Below are 24574 nucleotides of genomic sequence, written 5' to 3' on the forward strand. Positions count from 1 at the left end.
GATTCATCTGTTCTAAACCCCCGCAAAAGAAATTAGTGTTTCTTTCTTCTGCTTCACAGAAATCCACCGCTTTTGGTTGATCTAAATCAGAATTAGTTAAGGGATTGTGTTTATTACTGCCATTTCGTAGGAAATGAAAGAACCATAGTAGGAAAAAAACTGTGAGCCAGACAACCAGGATGGAGACGAGGGGCGTTAATGGAGCATGGAAGCAGGATCTAAGAAATGTACATAAAACATGTAAGGTATACCGAATTTTAAGATGCTCATGTGCAAAATTTAAAACCTTGCCTATATCTGCTCCTTGTGTTCAGACAGAACTCCTAAACTTGAAGATTCTCCTCTCCACTTTTCTTTCCGTTTATTTGCTTTTGTTGTGTCGCTGATCGTTTTCCTTGTGCAGGGTCAAGAGGAAGGCCAGTAGTTTCTGGAGTGGTCCTGCTCTCACTTGGTGCCTGATGGGTTGTGCAGAGGAGATGTGCTTTGAGGCTCTCAGCAGGATCCGACCATGTTTAGTCTGCTTGGTCCTACATGTCGCACACCACAGTCATTTGGTCAGGAGCTGTTTCAACAAGCTGCTGCTATTCCTGTGGCAGGACCTCGCCAAAAAATACCCAGACTGATTGAATGGGTGCAAAGGGTGCTACAACTAAAACCGTGATTTTTCTTTTGAAGCATCTTGATTTCTTCATATTAAGGTGGAAAAACAACAAATGCACATCTTTTTTTCCCACATTTTTGCCTTTTTTAATAAGAAAAATGAAACATGAATCAATTTAATCACATGTAAAACCAACGACAACAAAAAAAAAAACATAATATATATTATATCAACACACTTTCAGAGTTTGAAAAGGAAAATAGCTTAAATAAAAGACATTATTTTTTTGGGAAACCGAAACATGTTTCACAAAGGACATCATGTGACCTGAAACTCCTGCACTTATCAGGAAAAAAAAAATCCTTCAGCAGATTGTCGACACATTGATCTCTTATCAGATCAGCAGGCGTTTGAAGAAAAGGCACTTTTTGGACGTTGGAGGGCCGATTGAAACCCCCCCGACAGCATCAGGTGGGTGTTCCTATGCATTGTTGTAACACACACACACAAACACACACACGCCATCAGCTCACCTGGCCTGTGGGAGCTCCAGAGTGCAAAGTACTGTATGTAAATCCTCCTCATAGTGCATCTCACCCTCCCTTTTCTCACTGTTATGGTAACTGACTGATCTCCTCTTCAAAAAGCTCAAGTCTACAAAAACCCATTCACTCTCAAGGCTGCCATATATGGAAAAAATATATGGAATATTAGGGTCATGAAACCAATTTATAATGTTTTTCTTCTTTTTTATTTTTTGACTTTTTTTTTTGTTTATGTTTTTTTTAATTTGTTTTTTGTTTTGTTTTTCTTAACCACAGTGGCTTTGTTTAATTTCATCCAGGGCTTCAGAGTTTGTTGCATTTCTTTTCAACTGTCCTGATTGTACAGAAATAACATTACCTTATTTGGGTGTTTTTAATTTTTATTTTTTAATGACCAAAAAAATGCTGTAACACAAAACTGAACTGTCTCGCATTGTCCGAAGCAGTAACCTAAACTCGTTTTCTCTGCAAAAACGAAAAATTTAACTTGGGTTGTAACCGGCCCGACTTCATAAGATATATTAAAATTTATTCCCTTCATAAATAAATGCAAACCTCCTGACCCCCCCCTCCCCCTCCCATGCACATTTCCTCTATTTACATTGTATACAGGTTTAATTTTCGCCCTGCAAGGACGGAATCTGACTTACAAACAGATACATTATCTTCATCTTTTCGAATGTCCCATTGTCCAGCTCCTGTAACTACACAGTCTCCTTCTTTGACAAAAAGCAAACAGTTGTGTGGTCCCTCGGACGCAGCAGCCGTTACCTGTGAAGACGGCTGAATGTGAGCCAAATGAGAGTGAAGGAAAGAGGAAGAGAACCACAGCTTCGGTGTCCATTTTAGAAACACAAGCCTCCATCTTGGCTCACCTCTACAGAAAGGTGTGTGTGTCCATATTAGGAGGCGTTGAGCACCGAGCGGCTGTACAGTGTTTGGTAGTAAGCTCCAGAGTCCATGGCAGCCGGGCTGGGGCTGTCATAGATCTGCTTCACTCCCACAGGCGAGCCGCTGGCGTAGCCGTTGTACGCCATCACCTGATCCTGGTAGGACTTCAGGTCCATCTTCTGCTCGTTGGACATGAGGTTGGTGATGGAGAAGGGGTGGTTGAAGTTGTAGTGGGGGTCCAGTGATTTGAGGGGGTCGTTCTGTAGGTCCATGTGCTGCTGCATGGCGTTGGGCAGGAGGTGAGAGCTGCTGGCTAAGGATTGGGAGTGGAGGAGAGAGTTGGTGGAGGGGGAGGTGCCGGAGAGGGATAGGGAGGATGGGGGGATGGAGGAGGAGGTGGAGGAGGAAGGCGGCAGGGAGGCAGCCGGGCTGTGGAGGTGTGAAGAGGACAGCTGAGAGCAGTCTAGAGAAACCAAGGTGTTCCTCTGATGAGGCTGGTCATCTGAAGAGCTTGGGTGGGAGTTATCAGAGTGGGCGGAGTCTGCGCCCTCTGACCCACCTGTGGGGCTGTGATCCTCCCCCAGGTGGTCTCCACCATGGCCTCCTTTCCCTGAGCCCCCCTCCTGGGTCTTGCCTCCCTTTTTGGATGCCTTGTCCTCGATCTTGAAGCGTTTCTGGCGCCTCAGGTAGCAGCCGTTCTCAAACATGTTGCCCGACTGCGGGTGCAGAGTCCAGTAGGAGCCTTTGCCCGGTTTGTCCGGTGACCGAGCCACTTTTACAAAGCAGTCATTAAAGGAGAGCGAGTGGCGGATTGAGTTTTGCCAGCGCTGCTGGTTCTCACGGTAGTAAGGGAACAGATCCATGATCCACTGGTAGATCTCGTTCAGGGTCAGCATCTTGCTGCTGCTCTGCTGGATGGCCATGGTGATGAGCGAGATGTAGGAGTACGGCGGCTTGGCGTGGGTCAGGGAGCGCCGGTACGGCTTAGGGGGGATCTCCTTCGGGCCGGCTCTGCTCAGGGAGCCAGCGGAGGTGTACCCCAACTGACTCATGGACTGGCTCATGTTCTGGTAGTGCGACAAAGAGCCCAGAGAGGTTGGAGCAGTGGAGCCCAGTTGGGTGAGGGTGCTTGAGCTGAGAGAAGACGCCACTGGGGATAGAGACATGTGACTGGGCCCAGTGCCCATTGTAGCCAGAGAAGAGCTGCTGAGGCTGGGGCTGGGATATGCCATGTTCATGCCTGCTGGCGAGCCTGTAGCCGGGTTCAGATTGATGTAGCTGTTAATGGAGCCCATGGAGCTCATGGAGCCCAGACCAGAGTTCATGGTGCTGGGAGAGGAATACATCTGTGGGGGGAGTGGAAAAAAACAACATCTAGTTAGTTCTAGCAAAGGAATAAAAAAGAGAGAACTGGTTAATTTAAATCAACCCTTTTTTTTTTATTTATAAGAACCTAATCGATCAAATCAGGGAGTTTTTAACCTTTTTTTTTTAAATAAACTAAATCTGAGCAACAGCCTGAAGCTCTATTTAAAAAGTCACTCTTATCAATGAACAATGAGGGTCTCAGTGTGCGGAGAGAGGACTTGGATTTCACACAGCTGTGTTAACCTGAAAATGCGTAAAAAGACGCGTCATGGTGCCTCTCAGCTCAGACTGCCTCCTCCACTGTCGCCATGGAATAAAAAAAAAGAAAAATCAGGAATAAGCAGCTCCGAATGTGAAATAAATAGTTAGATTTTCCTTTTTGATTTAAATAATATGCTTGTTTTAAATGAGTCTTGACAGCAGCTGTGAGCCAACATGCGTAAATCTGCTGCTGGGAACAAACGCTATCACAGCCCCGTTTACTGATTATTAGTTAAATATTACCAGACTCTTTCTTCTTGGTAATTTCATCATGGAGCTGCGGTGAGACCTGGAGCTGTTGATGAAATTAACTCTAATTAAATTAGCGAGGAGGGGAAAGATGCGTCATTAGCACCTGAACTGTCGATACTCCACATCAGAAAAAACAAAAGGTGATCTATTGAAGAGCAAATTTATATCAAAATACGTCATTTTTCGTTTAATTAGAATTAAAATTGTATATTTTATTTTTTATAGTTGATTTTTTTTTTTGTTAATATTATGGTGATTTTTATCTCCAAAGCTGTTAGAATTTACTAAAACCTCTATATTACTTATATCATTAGAAAAAAGATTTTCTCACAATTTTAATGCGAACAGAATGAATTTGAAGTTTTTAAGATAGGAGTTTTTTACATCAACATTGGTATAAAGGAGTAATTTTGCTGTCTTGATTTTTTTTGTTGTTGCTTTTTTTTAAATCAAAGCGTTCGTAATGGTTTTATACTCATAAATCTCTTTTTATATATAAGATATATTTTAAATGCACTTTTATTTCATTTAAATTCCTGTTGCGCAAACTAAATTAATCCACATTTCCCGTCTGCTCCGCTTCACCACCAATTTTAAATTCTCCCAAATCTTTCAGAATTTCCGAAACAAAGAAAAAAAATAGTTTTATTATTTATAAGTGTTTAAAAGTTTTTTTTTTTTTTCTTTACCTCGCTGGCCTCGCTGTAAAAGGTATTCCATTCTGGTAAATCGTGCGCTTCCATCTTCACAGAGCTCAACATCCCCAACTCAAATCTTCAGAGAACAAAAAAATATCTAAACTGAATTTTAAAAGTCTTATTTTATATATAGAAAAAGAAATACAATCCTTAGAAAAAAGGAAAATCCGGTCAGAAAGTTTCCTCAGTAGCCAAAAAAATAAAACAGCACTGCGGATTACAGCGATGATCCTCTGATTAATTCAGCCAATATTTCTAATTTCTCAGTCACCCATTGTTTTAGAATGGTATTTTATGGTAATAACAGAGAGTCGCTGGTTTCTTCTTGTGGCCCGTTGGTCTTCCCTTCCCGCCGGGGGCCCTTCGGGACGCAGCTCTGAGTGGACGGAGGCGCAGCGCGCAAACACAGTGAGGAGCTGCGCTTCTCCTCCTCCCCTTATAAAAGGTGGCTGCAGGTTCCGCCCTGCTCCTGACATTTGAATACCGTGTCAGGATCCAGGAAGGGCCCCGCGAAAAGGCCGATGTGGCCCCCTGGCGTGCTGTATATTGGCCCGTCGGCTGCAGCGGCCACCCGGGCGAGTAACGTGGCCCTGAATGCAGCAACTTTTTATCATGATGATTCAGAGATACTAAAGCTCTTTACAATTACAGGATGTTTTTTTTTTTTCCTTCCATGAAGAATCGTTGCTACTGGTTTTAAGGAATACTATAAATAAAAATGAATTATTTTGCATTTACATTTTAAGAAAGTTGTATAAATAATTAAAATGTAAAGTTATATGGCACAAATGAAAAAGGTTTATTTTGAAGAGATGTTTCTTTTATAAATAGACTGTTATCCTCTACAGTGGCACATAAAACAATTCACATTTCACTTGGGGACGTTTTAATAAGGTTTTTGAGGGGTATTGTGAATGTAAGGTAAAAAAAAAAATCAACAAATTATCAAAATCACCACAAATATATATTTTTTTTACTAAAGTTGAACATTTATTGACATAACTTGTTTGTGGTCCCATTTCAGCAAGAAACAAATAATATAAAAATCGTTATAGTTGAAGTAAAAAAAAAAAAACAGCACTAAATGTATTGTTAACAAGATGGCTTGTGAAGTTCTTCAGCCGATAAAGGCTTTATTGTTATTTGATCTTTGATTAAATCTAAAGCTGGATGTTTTGCTCCAAAACATAAACCTTCTCAATAAAAGGTACCCAGCTTTTACAAAGATGATACATTATATTTGCTCCATAATGAATCACCCCCCTGCTCTCTGCCAAATGTCTCACATAAAGTATAATAGTTCACTGAACCAAAATATTCACATTCCATAGAAAATTTTCGGCCTTATTTTGTTACCATAATAAATAAGTAATCAATTTATCACTGAGCAAGACAAATTACATGCTAGTGTGGTCCCTATGGACTTAACCATTACTTATATTTTTAATTATCTAGTTAAGTATACATGGTTTATGGAGATAGTTATGAAGGATGCTCGATAATCCAACTAGATTTTATTTTTTGAACTTTGTATTAGACCCCTCTTCTGATCCAATTGAAGCTGTAGGCTCTAAAAACTAACCTGAATAAGTCAGAGGAGCTCTTGCTGACAGTAAACACCTTATTTTACTGCATGCCTTGGAAAATAATTTGAAAGTTTTGAAAATTTTATCAATTAAAAAGATTTAGATTTTAATCAGTGCTATCTTCAATAACACTTATATTTAACTCATTGGCAGAGCTTTCTGACCTTAAAATGTATTTCTTATGATAACATTATTAAATTGCAGCAAGGTCATGGGTCTTAGAATAAAAAAAAGGTTTATTATCTCATACACGGGGGGACAGAAGAACCTTCAGGGGTACACCAAACTAAATATACTTTTTAGAGCAAACATTCTAATGTTAAACTCTAAAGCAGCTGAAAAAGTAAATACCATGCGGTTATCAATTTAAAAGTATATTCAATAAAAATCGGACCTTTTATATTTGAAAGAAAAAAGCTGCTGCCAGTTCAGTGTATTGAGACTCTGCTGCAAGGATTATTGGAGAAAAACTGAGCAAATCAACATGATTGTAAAAAAAGATCTTCTTATTATATTCATGAAACGTGAAGATAAAGGTTTTATTATACAAAATGACTCGTACACACCTTTATTAGCCCCGTTAAGAGTAACAAACATTATTTAGATACATGGGTTCTCTCAGGGTACCTGGCTTAATCCTTTCCCTTCCTTCACAGGACGGTTAGTTTAATAGGTTAATGTAGATTGTGATTAGGCATGACTGTGTGGATGCATGGTTGTTAGTTCTGTGTCTCTGTGTTGTTCTGTAATTGAACAGGTTGGAGCTTTCCTCTCTCTCTCCTGGATATAAACACCAGGCCCCCCATGACCCCCAAAGAATCGCATTTAAAGAACAAAGGAATATAGGATGGATGGAAGTTTATTAACATTTTATTTTACACCTTAATCAAAAACATATTTTTATGCTTTTTTCATGAAAGTTTAAAAGTGAGCGAATGAATGAATGCGATTTCCAGCACTACTTTGCAAAACACCCACTGCAGATGGACCTACATGGAAGACAAAGCACGTAATAAAAGAGTGTTTTATTAATTATTAAAGTCATTCTGTTTTTATTAGTATATTTGTTGAAATATGCCTTTCATTACTTAATTCTAAAATAAACAACTTTTTAAATCCTTCTTAACAGTAATTAGTTATTTTCTATTGTTAGATTCAACATCTATCAGGAAACTCTAAGGTAGGCATGGTCTTTATGGTTTATTTGGACTGAAATTATCAACTTACTTACCTTAATATAAGTTAGCATAAGTGTATTGGACTCAATTGCACAGACTCATTCAGGCCTCCAAGTCGATGTCCTCTGATCAAATATGCACAAAACTCCGTTTTTATTATCCAATTAGTGTTTCTGGCACATGATTAAAATATTCCCAGAAAACATGTTTTTATTTCAAACTGTTTTATAGTATGTCACAAAGAAGTACACTTTGCAGTGAAGTTTTAAACAATTTGCCAATTGCAACATGGAGCAAACAGTGGAAGCTGTGACCTTTCTTGCCCTGCTGTTTCCTGATGGCAGAAAAAGTAAATGACTTTTACTTATAAAGAGCTTTATCAAGCCCAAGGACCCAGAGGCCCTTTGCAATGCTTTCAGTCATTCATGCAAACATTGATGGTGGTTTAGTTTGCCACAGCTGTGCTGGGGCAGACTTATAGAAACCAGGCTGCGCCTCTGACCAGGACACAACAACTGAGTCAGAACAAGTGGGGGCTCAAACCAGCGACCCTGAGCCACCATCACATTTGGCCAAGAGGAAGGAGACATATTAGCTGTTGTTGACAAAGAGTTTATAGTAATATTAGTCATTTTAGTATATTTTACAAGTTACTAGATTTCACACTAGAAATCAAATATAAAAAAAAATTAGCTGGAATATATTTAGTTTAACATTCACACATTTTGCTTTATCAGTGTGCCACATCCAAACCTTGAACTCAACACTATTCCTGACATTTGGAATTGAAAAAGCTTCCTGGATGCGAAGCGAAACGTCTTTAAAACTTGGAAACAAAGTCCAGTGGATTGTTTTTAATTTTCTTTTTTTTCTTTTTTTTTGGGAAAGACTATGACCTTGATGACTGAGAATCTTTACCAACACATCCAAAAAGAAATACCTAAAGGCAGCTAAAATCAAATTGGTTTGACGGATTAAGCCACATTGGTTTCAAAAAGTTATATACATCCTAATCACTACTGGATCAAATGTGTTCAGAGCATTGCAGCATCAATAGAAGTAAGGTTAAAATAATTTGCTCACAAATCTGAATAACTCACATAAGCCTAACCTCTCAAAAAATAAACAGGCTGATGACAAACCTACAACAGAAAGGTCAAATTTCCAGATACAAAAAAAAAAAAAATTTTTTTTTCTTTTATTGTCATCAATTTGCTCGTAGTTCGGTCTTTACTTTGAATAAAATGTTATAAAAACAATCAGCAGACTTAAAAAGGACATTTAAAATGTAAAAATAAATCATACCAAAGCATTCTTAAATTTTTACTTTAATTTATTTTACCTTTTTTCTTAGATGGCAGGATGAGAGCTTAGTTGTAGAATCATCTTGTTTCTAATCTCCCATAGCACTGCTGACCTCATAAAAACAGCACATTTACTCCATTTCTCTGGGTGTCATTCTTTATCAATCGACCTGACAGGTCTTTGCAAACAGCCCACAGCTAAAACTTTTAGACAATCCAGACGGTTGCGGCTAGATGAGAAAAAAATCAATAAACACATATCCTGAAAGTAAAATGCACTTAACATTTTTCTTTAATGAATCTTATATAGGCCCATTCTGTCATTAAAATGCATGGAAAACAGTTAACCTTCAAAAATCTCAAACATCTGATCTTTGTGGTTGTTGTCTAGTTATTTTCTTTCCTGTTATTCTCTCTGGGTCCTTTCTCACACTCTAATCCCGTCGACCTCCCACTTGCGCATCAATTACATCTCCATTGAGTTCCCATTAAGGCTAAAGCATTGACATTCACAGGCCTCCGTCTGCTCCCAGGCCTGATGTGTATTCCTCCTCACAGCTCCATGCATCAGGATCTCCTCTGAAGCAGCTGGGCGCGGGTGCGTCTTTGGAGAAAGGAACCAAAGGAGGACGCAATGAGCCTCTGGCCTAATTAGACAGCTTTTTATGTAGACCTACTTATAGAGAGTGAATGGAAAAGGTTTTTAATCAGAATATATCTCATTTGATATCTAAAATCTAATCTAATATTTACTAATATCGTGTTATTTGTCATGGATGCAATATTTGACTATCAGAAAGCTGGATCTTAAACACACTGAAGCTCCAATGCAAATGAGAGAAAGCTGGAAAAACCTGCAGAGATGCGTCAGCCGCGGAAATTAAGCACTTTCACGCCCTACTTTTAATTGGAGTCCGGCCCTTTAAGTCTTAGCGCCGTTTAGATGCAATCTAAACTCTTTTAGGAACGAAATAGATTTTTTTTTCTCTGCCACGAGGCATTTGGCGCTACCAAAGTAGGAGAGCCATACAACTTGAAGTTATCTTTTTTATTCTGCTCCTATTTAATGAAATATTTTCAAGCAGCCAGATGATCCATCAAGGATCTGCTTTTAGCAGGATTTATTTTTTGCAAAAGATTGTAACTAACCTTGCAGGTCATTTTGGCATTACTTAGACAGCTTTTCATTTTCTCATACAATAATAAATCCCTGTTATAAAGATGTAATAGGCCTACAACCATATTGGCTTCAGTGAATGTATAGTTTTTGGTTAAATAGCTATTTAGTAGCTTCTATCAGAAAAGAGATGTGAAAAACAGCTTACATTTTTTATTAAATATCTCTGATTTAGGTCTACATGTATCTTCACACTTGCCCATGTTTTCTTTCACTTCGTATCTCCGTGGGGTGTTTTTTCATGTCAATGGGAGCCCAATGCCGTTCATTATCACCTCTTTAATTGGCTTAACAAAGGCTGTAATGAGCTGACCTTGGTTTTTGCGCGCCGTCCGCGCGGTCAAATTGCGTCATTTTGCGCTTCCACGCTCCTCCGTGCGCACAGGATTTCCACACGGAGCTCCTGTAGGAACACTTGCAGCTGCGTGGACTTAACCACGCGGGAAACGTGGCGAGAGAGCGGCAGCTCCAGCAGGCGAGGGTTCATTTCACCACTATGAACAGATTGTAGAAATTAATGTCGCTCTTGAACATGAGAAGGCTTTGATCAAGTTGTAAAGGGCTCCATGTACTTCCTCGTGCTGTGCAGTGCAGTCAGCTCCGTGTTATGCAGAGAACCCCACTCCTATATCCGTGCGTCAAGCATTATGAGCCTTTATTAATTATTATTAAATGGATGCAACTACATATCAACCAGCAAAGAGCATATCGATTGGAAAGCAACATGTTCCCTGCAGAAACATCAGATCTGATCAGCATTCAGGCTCAATAAAGTGCATCCAAGTTAAAAATCTGAGTCTGAGCTGCAGGAAAATATTTGCTCAAGTAAACAGGTCTAAGGACAGAATTAAGTTTGATAAAAACTTTTGGATGAACATGCATGATTAATGCTCTTCAGGTACTATGTGATCATCAGCGCCATCTGGTGGTAAATTAAATGTCAATGTTTATCTTTAGCAGGTTGGTGTTTGTTTAAAACATTGTTTAGGTTTATATCAGTGTGATTAATATCAAGCAGCTAATTTTAGCTGAATTGTTGAGTGAACCAAACCAAATAGAGATCAACTACAGTTTTGTTGGGTCATCCCTGCAGAAGAAAATATAATAAATCAAATTACATCACATACCAGATATTTATATTTAACGAAATATAAAACGAAATTTCATTTTGTACCACTCCCATTTCTTAAAGTTGAGCAGTGATCAAGTTTAAACAGCATGGGAGAAAAATGGTGCAACCAATGCATTGATATGGAAGTTCAGAGCATTAAAATACATATGGTGCAATTGTGCAGGGTTTTGGTTTGGTGTTCCCTGCAGAAGCATCTGATCTGCTCAGCATTCAGGCTCATCAAAGTGCATCCAAGAAAAGATCTGAGTCTGAGCTGCTGGGAAATATTCGGTCAACTAAACAGTTCAAGGACAGAATTAAGTTTGATTAAAACCTTTGAGTGAACAAACACAATAATGATATTCAGGTACTGTGTGGTTAACTTATTAGTTATTACTACCATCTGGTAGTAAAAACGAAAACATCAGCTCTGCATTTTTATTCATTATTTAAACAAAATCCACCAACAGCATGGAAAAGTACAGCACTGACTTGAGTTTCTATGATGTGGCTGATCGGACTGAGAGGACAATTTAGCCTTTAATTAAACGACTTCAATGAGGTTTTAGCTGCCTTTTCACATATTAGAGCTGATATTCTTAAAGACGGTAAAAGTTCAATCTCTAAAAGCTGCTTTGCTGTAACTTTCATTATGCCTACATACCTTCTCCAACACGACTGAATCAAATGGCTAAGTTCCTTCCATTTCTCATCTGCAGCCTGACAATGAGCCATTCATATGATTCTGGTGTGTTGGAGAAGGGGTGCATGGTAAACGGCCACTACTTATAGGTCGCTTTATCAAGACCAAGACATCCACAGACGCTTCACATTACATACATTAACATACAGATTCACTGTAGCCACAGACCCTAGATGCCACCAAGTTCTCTGAGCACCAGCAGCAGACATGGCTGTTAAACAAGACATAACTGGCACAGATAGAGGGGGCAAAAACCACCTTTGTCCAAGTTTGAAAGCAACAACACCTCAGGATGCAGATCCAATAAAAAAAGCTATTTTCTACCTCTTGAATTTTTAACAATGCTTATTTCACAAGCACCAAATTCAATGCTTTTTATTGGGATTTCATAAATGGAGTGAAAGTGAAATTTATTCATATCTTTGGGTATATTTAACAAACCAAAATATGAAAAGTGAGACTGAGCATTTGTATCTAGTCCCTTTATTTAAAAGTCTTTAAATAAAGTGAAAGTGAAACCAAAAGCTAATAGAAGTCCTGCACTGACATGGCTGTTCAGCTAAACAGACAAGAAGAGCATTGATTAGAGGAGCAGCTAAATATGTATTTAGTAACTCTGGAGGAGCTGCAGAGATCCACAGCTAAAGTGAAATAATCAGTATAGTGCAGAGGTCTTCAACAGGGGGTCCACATCCCCTAGGGGGTCCACAGAGGTACTGCATGGGGTTGCAAAAGTTTTGGTTTATATTCCCTTTTTTTTTTATATTCCCTCCTGCAGTTTTGTCCACTATTTGAAATTTATTTCAATCCACATTAACAAGAATTCAACACACTGTAGTAAACAGATAAATGGAGGGCATTAATGACTGAAGATGTCTTTCAGGTATCAATGCACACATTGAGCGACGCACAGGAGCTCTTTCAAGCTGGGCACCGTTTCATTCACAACACCTGTCCCATCAACCAGGAATCAGAATCAGAAATACTTTAATAATCCCATGGAGAAATTACTTTAGTTACACGACTAAATCTGTAATAGAGTGACTATAGGACCAGTTTGATAGAACACAATTTCATACAATATATATAATTAGGGGGTCCCTGCTCCATCTCGCCATTAGTTTGGGGGTCCTTGGCCTGGAAAACGTTGAAGAGCACTGGTCTAGAGGGGGAAAAAAAAGTTTTGAAAAACAGTTTATATAATTTTTTTATTACTTCTTTTTTAAACTTTGAACTGAGCAGGATGTTTCAGGAGGTGCAGGAGAGCCTCTGAAGCTTACGCATTCAGCATTAAACAAAGAGTCAGAAGAAGAGGAAAAAGCCAAACCAATTCCAGCTTCTATGTCTCACTGATCGCACACCCAGAACTTTCTGTATATATATATATATATATATTCCTTCTGGTCTGATAAAACTTGGTTCACTACCCGAGGTGGATAATGTGATATTTTTCATGTTTCCCTCACTTTGGTCTAGTGGAAAGAGTCTCCGGGCTTTATGCACTAATCTAGCCTTTACAATAGGACGGCATGAAAAAACAGTGGTTTTGAAAAGAGTCATAAGATGTTACCTTTAGAACAAGCCACTTAGGAGACACACTGCACATTGCTAGATGCTGTGAGAAAATAAAAAATTTCAACAAATGCAAAATGTATGGGAACATCCTGAACATGCAAATTTCACTGAAAAACAGGGGAGTGGGAGCATTACACGGAGGGGATGCCTTTATTTGCATGCCTATCCCAAGACCCAAACATCATCAATGACCCCTCATACCCCCACGCTGGACTGTTCTCCCTGCTTCCATCTGGGAAGAGGCTTCGGAGCATCCGATGCTGGTCCAGCAGATTCTAAAACAGCTTCTTCCCCACCGCCATTGGACAGAAAAAACTCTAAAGCATGTCACAGATTCTGCATCAAACTGACAACACCAAACCAAAACTCTGCACAATTACACCATATATATATTAATGCGTTTTTTTGCACCATGTGTTTTCTCCCACACTGCTTACATTTGATCACTGCTGCACTTTAAGAAATGGAAATGTCACAGAAGCCTTACAAAACAACAATTTCATTTTATATACACTCTGTATATACAAAATGACAATAAAAGTTGTCTAAGTCTAAGTTTAGTACTGATAAGATAGCTGGTAAGAGTTAATGGGATGTTGGCTGGAGCTAATCAGAACAATAATAGTACAATAGTTCACTGCCCTAAAGCTAAATTCTACACAATAATATCTAGTATATGACGTAACACGTTACCTTAACTTGATTACCGTAGTTACATTTTCTTCTGCAGGGATGACCCAATAAAACTGTAGCTGATCTCTACCCTGGTTTGGCTAACTCAACAATTCAGCTAAAATGAGCTGCTTGATATTAATCACACTGATTTAAACCTAAACAATGTTTTAAACAAACACCAACCTGCTAATGGAAGCTCAGACACAAACAATAAGTGTATGATTAAATTTATTGACATATAAATGGTTGATGTGGACTTACATAACTCCAGCTATTCTACACAAGTATAATGAAAATATTCCTGATACCTGCACAAAATGCAACAAACTCAAAGGTGATTTTTACCATTGCATATGGGAGTGTGAACATATGTCTTTCTGGAAAGGGGTGAGGGATATGATCAATAAAATGACAGGTATTAATCTACCATTATCAGCAAACATATTTGTTTTGCAGTTATACCCTCCTGAAATGCCTTTAAGAAGAAGGGAATACATTTTCTTTGACATGTGTTTGTTACAAGCTAAGCATCCTATAGCTTTGTCTTGGAAAAAAAAGTCCAAGCACCACATGTAAATGACTGGCTAAAAGAAATGGCAACTAACATGGTCATGGAAAAAATAAGTTATATAGTGGAAGGTAAATGTAACCAATTTGAGGAGATATGGTACCTATTGTTATCCTTTCTGGAAGATGGTGGAGGTAATTGGATGTCAAATGTAAGCGATGCTTATATCACCTGAGAAGCCTTTTATTTTTTTTATTTATAGTTTTTGTTCTGATATATTGTTGTGATTTTAATTTGGTGTATGCTTGGATTTGTTTTTATATACTGTGCTGTACTATCCTTCAGTGTGTTTTTATAAGGATGTTAACATTTTATTACAAATATTTGGGAAAAGAAAAAAAACAAAACTGCTAAAGATAAACATTGACATTTCAAGTGCTTTAAACTTGGAGGCCATTAATGCTGTTGTCTCTACAGCAGCATCTCTGATTTCTCGGAAGCATCTCCACCTTGTCCAAAACATGGCTGACTGCCTCTTTCAATCAATTCTAGAGCTGATGCATCACCACAGTCTCTCCCCACACTGGCTTCCTCTCCAGTCAAGAATTTACATTAAACCCTTGTTTGATTGTAAAGCTCTTATACAACCTGGCCCCATTCTAGTTATCAGAATGTTTAGGTTTTTTTTTTTTTTTCATGGCAGATCTCTGAGGTCATTAAATCAACTTTTATTGGGTGGTCAGATGACCAGCCTTACATTTTAACTCACTCCGATTTAATAACATAACCACGACCCATAATAAAAAAAAAGTCACCTTAGTATTCGGTGACAAAAGACTCTGGGGGACAATGGCAAGGTTTTGCAGAAATGGCAGCTAACTTAGCTTAGCCATATTGGTGATAGAAAGTGGTTTAGTGAAGAAAAAGAGATTATGTTTGTTTTATTTAAAATCTTTTCTTTTTTTAAAGCAGAAGAGAAAAAAAGTTTAAAACAGAAATAAAGACAATATCTCCTGGCCATAAGTCTGTGTAGGAAAAAATCACATTAGTTAATCAATAAAAATTAGTTATTAGTTATTTATCAATTTTAGTTATTAGCTATTAATATAATTAGTTAATACATTTTTATTTTCATGCACACAGTTATACTTCAATAGGCGAGGATTTATTTATTTTTTGCCAATTAAAAATGTAGAAGGCAAAATGTAATGCCCTACACCAGGATACAAAATGACCATACAGAAATGGGAAAATTTGGCGTTGCTATTTGACTACATTAGCATTAACATGGTTATGACTAACCAGCTAAAGGCTACTGGTTTTAAATGCAGTTTTTAGTTTGGCCAACATGACATTCTGTTATGTATATGTGGTCGTGTGTTGCTGAGGTAATGCCTCATATCCATCAGCAAAATGGTACAACAATGTACACAGTATTGTCTGCCTTATAGAAATGCATTTGGTTCTCTTAGTTATTATGCATAATATTGATTTTAAATACTTCTCAGCAGTGAAAAAAAGCAAGGCTAAAATGCTTTTTTATCATATAAAACCTTTGAAAGTGGGTCATTTTGTTGTTTGCTTAAGCATCTGCACCCATAAAGATCTTTGCACATGCCTAAGGTCAAAGACTTGGTTCTGATTTGTGCAGAGGACAGTGCACCAGAGTTATGCTGCCAGATTTGCTGTGGAGAGAATAGATTATATCAAATGAGCTTTCTTCTCTTTCAGTTATTTAGTTGTCCTGTTTCAAACTTCATCCTGAATAACATTTGTTCCCTGATCTTTGTACCCACACTGTTAGGTGTTTTTTTACTGGGCTGTTAACTTCTGGCAAGACAGCTTTAAATGTTTTCCACTTGTGATTAATCTCTCTCTCTCTGGAAGAGACAATTAATCAGTAGGAAGTGATCTTATTTCTCCTTCTTAGACTGATTAGCAGCAGTAGTTGCTTCTCTAAACTAATTTCCTAGTTGCTATTAAACACTGTGTGCTCTAAAGCAGCAAATAGCCTTATAGATGTGTTTCCATTGGTGATGATTTTATGATTAGCAGATTAAATCCATCTGATCATTAACAGCAACAGTATCCGGCTCTTTCATTCTTTCTCAAAATTCTGAGGAAGAGCAGATGTGCATTAAGTTAACCTTTCTGTCTGGAATATGTTTAGATTTAAATTTGTGAAATGATTTTGATTAAATACTTAAACAGAACATCATGTCATTATGAAGGATAAATTTTCTTTAACCTTTACATTCCTTATTGTTGAAAGCAAGACAAACAAATAAGTTTCCATCCCATTTATTATGGATTCTATTTTGTACATGAAGCTGCAGTAAACCAAAAGCTCTACAAAAAACAAGTACGTGTATACAAAGACTTGAAACAGAAAGGGGGTGGGGGTGGGGGGCACACAGAAAACAACAAAAATACCAGCTGACTTTACAAAAGCTTCGGATAGAAAGGAAAAAGCCGCCTGATGGCGATCGAAGGGAAACTGATTCAGGTTTTCACCGACGTGACAAAGAGTCCATTGCACTCCTACTTCCCCTGAGGTTCGCAGACACAAACAGATGGTAAACGTTTTTTTAAAAAGGCACTTACCGAGGGATTGCATTACGTATCAGTGCATATTGTACTTGATATCAAACTGTTCAAAAGACTTTTTTCTAAAAGTGAGCCAATCTATGGATAATTACATGCTGGACACTATAAATGATAACATCCCATCATAAAACACGACACAGGGCCCGTTAAACCGACAGAGGCTGATAAAGGAGAGCGGCCGTCTCAATCCTGGTCAAGAAACAATGAAATATATATTTTTATAAAACATTTTACATCCAGAAACATCAAGTTGGGCTCAAAATGACCTTTGGTTTGTGTGTGCATCACCGCTGAAACTCAAACTTTTGGACACACCTTCTCATCCGGTGCTTTGTCTTTTCTTTATAACTACCTCCAGGATCTCTTAAAACAATTACCAATTTAGGCGATTACCTCCTGGAGCTCCTTGAGAGAAAGTGTGCTAACTGAAGTGAAGATAAAAGAATTAAAAGAGGCATTTTTTTCCTTGCGGCACAATTCCATCCAAATAGTTTCATCGTTTTGATATCTTCACTATGCTTCCATAGCAAGTAATGAATGACAAAGGTGCGTCCAAACGTCTGACTCCGAGTTTACAGCACATAAAGGGAGAATCGACCCAAAACACAAACAAAGTATAAGCATCCATTAATACTGGCCCCGCCCACTTTAGTTTCACCAAAATGTCCACATTTAAATTCCTCTAATAAAATCTGAGATGATTTCTAATACATTCATCACATGTGGGGAGAAATTCATGTGCTAAACCTTAATTATGAATCAAGTTTTTATATATATTTAGGTGGATTCTCCCTTTGAAAAAAAAGAAGGTTTTAAAAATAAAAGTAATTATATTCCATAACTGTTGCATACACTAAAACTAAGGGATTGCACATACATACTATAACAGATCTTTACAGCATAGAACATTGAACATTCTAGTATAAAATATAGTCCTAGGCTTATCAATAGATACCTTTAAAATATACATTCGGGGTAAAGCGTAGGCTGGGCTGGATGTGTGTAAGCAACATTAAACACAGTCAAACACTGTCTGCGGCTGGTTGATGTTCTGAAACATTAACAAGCTGAGTCGGCACCGCTAACATCACCCTTCCTTTGATTTACACAGATTTCTGTGAAGCTGGCTTAAAGATAAAAAATATAGACAACAGGTGCACAGAAATCTTTTTTTTTTTCTAAATAGTTGCTGACTGCATCCCGTCAAATTGTGTCCAAATTCAGATTTCTTACGGTTGGATTTTAAACCTTTTTAATAAAAAAATGAAGTTGTCAAAATGTGACACTTTAAAGAAATGGCACAGGCACAGTTTTACACTTTGTCCAACAAAGAAGAGCCTTAGAGGTATAGTGGAGGATTTTAGTGATTTTTTTAAAAGACCCGCCCTTACCATTTAAAAAAAAAAGAAAATGCACAACACTGTACTCGCTCCAGAGGGAACGCTTATTAAATGCGTGCAAGAGCGCGTTATTCCGTACACGTTGTTTAAAAGTTTCTGTTCTCATAGCGCCATCTTTGATTATTAGTCACCGCTGTCGTGTAGAGACAGCCTATGGCGAGAGTGAGCCACTGTGACAGCAAATCCCATAATGCTTTGCAAAGGGAGCTCTCCCTGCAAAGCGTTCCGGGATATATCTGCCTCCTTTGGGGCCTTTCTTTTCTTCTCGTGCACTTCGTAGACACTTTCTCTCTTACGACCCTCTGCCATTGTTAAAGAACCGCGGTGAGAAAGGTGCGCTTTGATGACTGTCTGAAACCGTAGGTCAACACAGATATACGCCTGAAAGTGTGCATGCGCAGAAAAAGATAGATAAAGGGACAAGCACATAGGATGGCCTTACGTAAATATATTACCAGAATGACTGACAATTAGGAGGACCGCTTATTTAGATGATTCACCCGGAAAAAGAAAATCCTCCACCATACCTTTGATCTTCACTGCAGCAAAGTGGGACTATTTGGATCATACCAAACGAATAAATAGATACGACAAGAGATTTGTGGCTGATTTCCAGTTCTGACCTTACAATACCAATCATATTCAATTCAGCATTTAAAAGCATTGCTTGCTGGCCTTTCAGTGAATGCTGTATCAAAGCAGAGGAAAAGTATCAGTTTGCACGAGAGAGTGGTCACTATCAATCAGGGCTTTAAGAATTTCAAATAAAGAACTAATGATTTAAAGACATTTTTAATGATCGCTTTTATCTTAGCAATGAATCTGGTTAGCGCCATCTAAGTGTGGATTTTACTGAGCGGGGGGGCTTTAATCCAGCTCCCCCAGGAACCACTGTCCTGCATGCTTTATGTGTCTCGGCCTCCACACACCTGTCCTGGTTAAATGTGTGATCAACTACATGGCTGCTAAGGAGGTAATGCAGCCACCTGATTCAGGTGTGCTGAGATCTATGATCAGGCAGGACAGTGGGCACTAGAGAATATGATTCCTTTTTTAAGCTCTGATTTCCAAAAGGTTCCCAACATTTTCAAATCTGGCAATGGAGTGAAATTCAGTGGATAAACCAGAGAGTCTTGCTGCTGTAACACCATCAAGCTGCCTGTTCTCAGTTCTTGGTAGATTTGATGAAAAGATCCCATTTTTCCTGTGCTAGACCCTTTTCTACAGAAAAATAATCAGGAATGAAATCCAGTAACTAAACGGGCCGAGAGCCAAAACCAAACAGTTTTTCCTGCAAAACTTCCAAAACAAAGGAAAGACGTTTGTAGATCCAAGCAAAGCTCTGAATGGTTTTGAGCTTCCAACCAGAACGTGGAAGTAAAAATCAGCCGATTAGACACATTAATAACGCATCAGAGCCGTTTTGTTTTTTGAGTTTGTCATTTATTTTTGCCGGTAGAAAGATTATCTTTGCCTTTTTTAAACAAACCACTTTAGCTATTTTTCTCTTCCCTGCTCAACACCAATGTACATAGATTCCAGCTTTGCTTTGCTTCTTTGGAGTTATTCTAACGCCAGTATGTCCCTTTTCGCTATAGTAGATATGAGGAAAATTTCGGATCAATTAAGCTGAAAGAGACGGCCATGTCGGAAGCCAACATTTTTTTTTTTTTTGATAAACGGTTCCTGAACGTTCTCGAATATTCTAAAATTGGACACAGAAAACCTGGAGATCAGAAAGTCAGCCTAGGATAGGTGCTGCAGTGATGTGATCCCAGTATGTTAACTGGACCAGTTCAAACAGAAACAATGCCAGGCATAGAGAATATAATACATGTGACCATGTAGACATGTTGTGACGCTGTACTAATTTGCTGTTTGGCGTCTTTGAATCACTAAGGGTATTGCTTTAACCCAAACCAGTCTGCAATAACTAACTAGCTTAGCGAACATCAAAGATCCACATTAGATCCTCAACTGTAACTAATGTTTAGATTTGTCTACTTTTGTTGAAAATCCATCATCAACTGCACATCAGACATCTTTACAGGAACAGTTTTATGAAAATATTCCCTGTTCATTCTTAGGAAAGGCTTTTTTTTCCTGAAAAAGGAATTTAAATGAGGATTCAATCTAAAGTCACTTAAAAAAAGGACGACTAAAATACAAAGTTTCAGCTGAAAAAAATTAACTTTGATGGGAAATAAAAAGAGAAAGAAAAACAGAAGCTTCTGAATTCTGATGAGGTGGATTTAACTGAACTGCGAGAGGAGTCAGAACCTGTGTAGTGGAGGATTTCTTTCTTTATGGGTCGTTGTGTTTCTCTTCTGGGTCCCTCAGCAGTCCAGTGTAGTCATCTCTTCATGTACTAAACCAAATTCTGTAAAAACAGGAAACACAAACATGACATAAAGACTCCGAACACTGAGAAGCAGGATTTAATTTAACTGCATTAAGCTTCTGATAAATAACAAAACCTTCAGCTAAATACAGTTAAGAAAATCAGTAGAAAATGATTAAAGAAAAATCTTGCATGTTTTATAACAGGTGAGCATTAGCAGAACAAGACATGTGCCCAGACCGCTGGAGCTGTCTGTAGCCTAAATAAATACTTGGTAAAATCACAACCTGCCTGCTGCTGTGTTCGGTCCTTGTCACCATCAAACTCGCCATCACGTCTCCCTCTCTTTTTTAACATTGACGTCTCCGCCTCCTCCTCCCCCTCCACCTGCTGCTGCTGGGCCACTCCCAGATCCAGACGCCGGAGCAGCTCCTGGCCCTGTACTGGCTCCAGATGGAGGTGCTGGAGCAGATCCTGCTGGTGCTGAGCCCGTGCCCAGGATAGTGGAGACCTCTCCCTGCATGAAGGCCCACGGAGGGCTGTTGGGCGAGTTGTCAAGCGGGCATCGCTCTCCACTGGGGCAGTAGACCTCGCCGTCTCCCCTTCGGCTTTGGATGTACACTCTGGTGCAGGGGAAGCAGAACCTGGATTTGATGGGGTGAGGAAAAGGTTATAAACAAGAGTTAAAAAAACATGAATCAGGTCTTTATTGGACAATTTAAATTTATTTTTGTTTTATATCTGATCCCTTTCAGTTATATATACACTTATATATATACGGTAGTGGATTTAAACCACATGAATCTAATTTCTTTCAGGTTTTTATTTAATTTAGATTGAATTAAAGAGTATACTACTAGTAGGTGAGCTCGTTTCAATGGTTTTAATTTTGCTGTTAATTGTCTTGATCACACAGTAGTAATAAAACAGTAGAAAAACAAACCTATGCCCCGGCACTGATGGACACTGGACAAAGTGTGTGTCCTCAAGCCTCTCATGACACAAAGTGCAGGACAGTGTGTTTCCAGCCGGATGGGTGTTGCTGACAGATGCTGATCCCAGCTCAGAGGCACCGTTGTTGGGTAGCGCTGCTGCAGCAGTGGTGGCCGCCTCTGCTGAGCTGCTGGATCCCAGAGGCTCAGCTCCAGACCTCGCTGTTGGAGGACGTTGCTGTCTGGCTGGGGATGAGGCAGGCTTAGGACTCGTCTGGCTCACACCACCAGCCATGGAAAAGGATGAGGAAGATAGGGGAGCACTCTTTGAGCTGCTGGTGCCAGACTGAGCCTGACTCTGGGATTTGCTCTGGCCCTGGGAGGAACTGAGCTCTCGCTCCAGCTCTGGAGTGATGAAGGGTGATATGCCCATCCCGATACCCAGCTGTCTGCGACTCATCTCGGCCAATACGGGTGCAGGGAAGATCATGGGGCTGCTCATCGGCGCTGTCCTGGCGGTCAGACTCGCGGGCATGCCCGGAAGTAGTCCAGGAGGGATTCCCGCAATACTTTGTGTCACCAGATTGGGAGGGATGGCGGCGCCGATCATGGGTCTCCGGCTGCTGCTGGGGCTCTGACGGTTCACCTCTTGAGGCGGCTGCTCTCGGTGGATCCCGTTGGGCGGGACACGTATCGCCGTCCCGCCGCCTTCTCCCCTTCCTCCGCGGTCAACGCGCTCCGTATGCTGCCTTCCAGCGTCCGGTCCGGGTTCCGCTCTCGCTAAGGAGCCGTGTTTGTTGGGTGAAGGACCGGGCGACCTCACGTTACCATCCTGCATGCCGTGACTCCGCTTCAGTTGGCGGGCGCTTGCTATCAGGAACTCGATCTGATTAGCCCCCTCGTAGTTAACGCAACCGCGACAGACCACCTCGCTAAAGTCCCACACCACGGTCCACGGCATCTTCGGCAGGTCGCACAAGTAGCACCACTGGCGCCTGGACGACGAAGACGGGGAGGACATGGCTGGCCAGCGGGCCACCTGGCACACCTGTTCGGGCTCCAACAGCCAGCTAGCACGTTTACGTGCTAACACAGGTTAGCAGCGTTAACCTATTTTCGGCTCGACAGGTGTACGCCCCTTTCTTTTCTGGAAACTTTCCTCTTTAGCAGGGTCAACACGAGTTTAGAACAACATTACGGGTTATAAACATGATAATTTGTGTCAAATATTAGAGTCGTTTTCGCAGTTTTTCTTAATTTTGCTTTGTTTATCCAGTTCGGCCTACTTCTCGCTCCTGTCAACTGTTTTTCCCCCAAACGACGCTGGTAGGTTACGTAATCGTTCGAATGGCATTATGGGGGTTTGAGTTTTTGGGCTCAGGGTGACCAACGCAAACTGATTCGTCAAACCTTAAAGCGGAACTACAGTCCGATATGACACGGAAGTGGTTCTTAAAGTCTGGAATTACTTCAGGTTAACACATGTGTCCTCCCACTTCAGAGCCATGCGTGTTGAACTAAAAAACGTTTACATTAGCAGCTAGCTTATATTTTAAAAGCGTAAAAATGCCAAAAGACATATCATCATCATCTTCATCTTCAAGCGAGGATGAAGAGGATACTGGTGCCATGGAAACAACTGCGCCTCAGGGAGAAACCGGTAATTTCAACAAGTTAAGGAAAAAAATGATTGATGGCAGAAGCAGTGGGAAGAGGATAGAACTGGAAGTATTCAAGGATTCAAAGAAAAGTTTGTACAACGAGGAGAACAGGAAAAAAATAGAAAATAGGAAAACATTATATCCAGATTACCTTTTGATCATTTGAGGTTAAAAACGTAGTATATTATTTAAAAAGGGAAACATCCAACAGGATGGTGATTTTTGTTTTCAAGGAGAGACAGTAAAACATGTTTTGTTAGCCTGTTCTAAACATTCTGTTGAGAGAAGGGAATTAGTAAATAAACTGCAATTAAATATACAAGATATTTTGGAAAAAACTTTCTACTTTTAAATGTATTTTATTTATTTAATGAATTACCTTAAGAAAACAAAATTGATAGAAAGAATATAAGATTTATTAACTTTATTATTATTATTAATTTTTTTTTGTGGGAGAATTTATATATAGCAGCCCGATCCACACTTTTTTTTTTTTTTTTTATCTTTGAATGTTAAAATTATATCATTATATATTTTTTGTGTGCTTATTTTGTGTATTCAAATATTTGATAAAGGTCCAAATCTAATGTAAGCTTTGATTTCTCAAATGTTCTGCGTTTTTTTTTTTTTACTTTGATCCAGAGGGAAAGCCTAGAAGGGAGATTTTGGTAAATAATCAACAAGGTGCACCTACTAGTTTTAGGCCAATACAAAAGTTAAAATGGGTCAAATTTTAGCAAACCTTTTCTAATATCTAAATCCTCCTCAGCCTAGTTCAATTAATTAACCATTTGTCATTTAAAGGGCAACAGAAAATGTTTTACACATTTTTGAACAAGCTTTAGCAAGCCACATTTGCAGACTTCAGTCCATCATATGTGGTTTTTGTATCATAGATTCCCTCCAAGTAGAACTACTCTAGAGTTAAAAAGCAAAGGTTAAATTGCTTTTGTTTATTTTGTTTACAAAAAACAATCTGTTTACAAATATCTTTAAGGTAAGTTTTGTATCCAGCAAAGTTTGCTTTGATACACATTACAGAATGCTGTGCGATTTCTAACAGAGATGTTAGTTGTTAAGCAATAATAGACCATGGTTGACCATTCAGTCCACCATTGATTGATAAAAAGGTATGGCACAACTGCAGACTTCCAGCTACCCTGACAGGGCAGCCAAGAAGAGCATTAAAGCAAAGGTCTG

General features: G+C 39.2%; 3 protein-coding genes across 4 annotated transcripts in view; 1 reads left to right on the forward strand and 2 right to left on the reverse strand.

Moving 5' to 3' along the window:
• Window positions 1-1522: 1522 nt before the first annotated feature.
• LOC107094864 (hepatocyte nuclear factor 3-beta-like) lies at window positions 1523-5008 on the reverse strand. The gene is made up of 2 exons (XM_015390736.1): window positions 4608-5008; window positions 1523-3383 (listed from the first exon to the last, which is right to left on the reverse strand). The coding sequence occupies exons 1-2, from the start codon at window positions 4677-4679 to the stop codon at window positions 2049-2051; spliced, it is 1407 nt and encodes a 468-aa protein (XP_015246222.1). The 5' UTR covers window positions 4680-5008; the 3' UTR covers window positions 1523-2048.
• A 13811-nt stretch (window positions 5009-18819) lies between these two features.
• Window positions 18820-22775, reverse strand: LOC107094875 (interferon regulatory factor 2-binding protein 1-like). 2 transcript variants are annotated; one of them, XM_015390753.1, is made up of 3 exons: window positions 21725-22775; window positions 21073-21425; window positions 18820-20820 (listed from the first exon to the last, which is right to left on the reverse strand). In XM_015390753.1, the coding sequence occupies exons 1-2, from the start codon at window positions 22732-22734 to the stop codon at window positions 21113-21115; spliced, it is 1323 nt and encodes a 440-aa protein (XP_015246239.1). In that variant the 5' UTR covers window positions 22735-22775; the 3' UTR covers window positions 18820-20820; window positions 21073-21112. The 2 variants fall into 2 exon arrangements, with proteins under 2 accessions (XP_015246239.1, XP_015246240.1); XM_015390754.1 differs by having other exon boundaries at window positions 21069-21425.
• Window positions 22776-23218: 443 nt separating this feature from the next.
• Window positions 23219-24574, forward strand: part of cd3eap (CD3e molecule associated protein) — a 7503-nt gene continuing 6147 nt past the window's right edge. The window contains exon 1 of the mRNA XM_015390755.1: window positions 23219-23373. Coding sequence (XP_015246241.1) covers window positions 23280-23373 — 94 coding nt within the window. The 5' untranslated portion in view covers window positions 23219-23279. The remainder of the gene's footprint in view (window positions 23374-24574) is intronic.

This window comes from Cyprinodon variegatus, unplaced genomic scaffold (assembly GCF_000732505.1).
Source record: "Cyprinodon variegatus isolate N-32 unplaced genomic scaffold, C_variegatus-1.0 Scaffold510, whole genome shotgun sequence".
In the NCBI taxonomy this organism is placed as follows: domain Eukaryota; kingdom Metazoa; phylum Chordata; class Actinopteri; order Cyprinodontiformes; family Cyprinodontidae; genus Cyprinodon; species Cyprinodon variegatus.

Coding starts and splice junctions, on each gene's coding strand:
- LOC107094875 (XM_015390753.1), bottom strand. CDS start 22,734: ATGTCCTCCCCGTCTTCGTCGTCCAGGCGCCAGTGGTGCTACTTGTGC. Junction 21,426..21,724: donor CCATCAGTGCCGGGGCATAG/GTTTGTTTTTCT, acceptor CATCAAATCCAG/GTTCTGCTTCCCCTGCACCA.
- LOC107094864 (XM_015390736.1), bottom strand. CDS start 4,679: ATGTTGAGCTCTGTGAAGATGGAAGCGCACGATTTACCAGAATGGAAT. Junction 3,384..4,607: donor TTTACAGCGAGGCCAGCGAG/GTAAAGAAAAAA, acceptor CTCCCCCCACAG/ATGTATTCCTCTCCCAGCAC.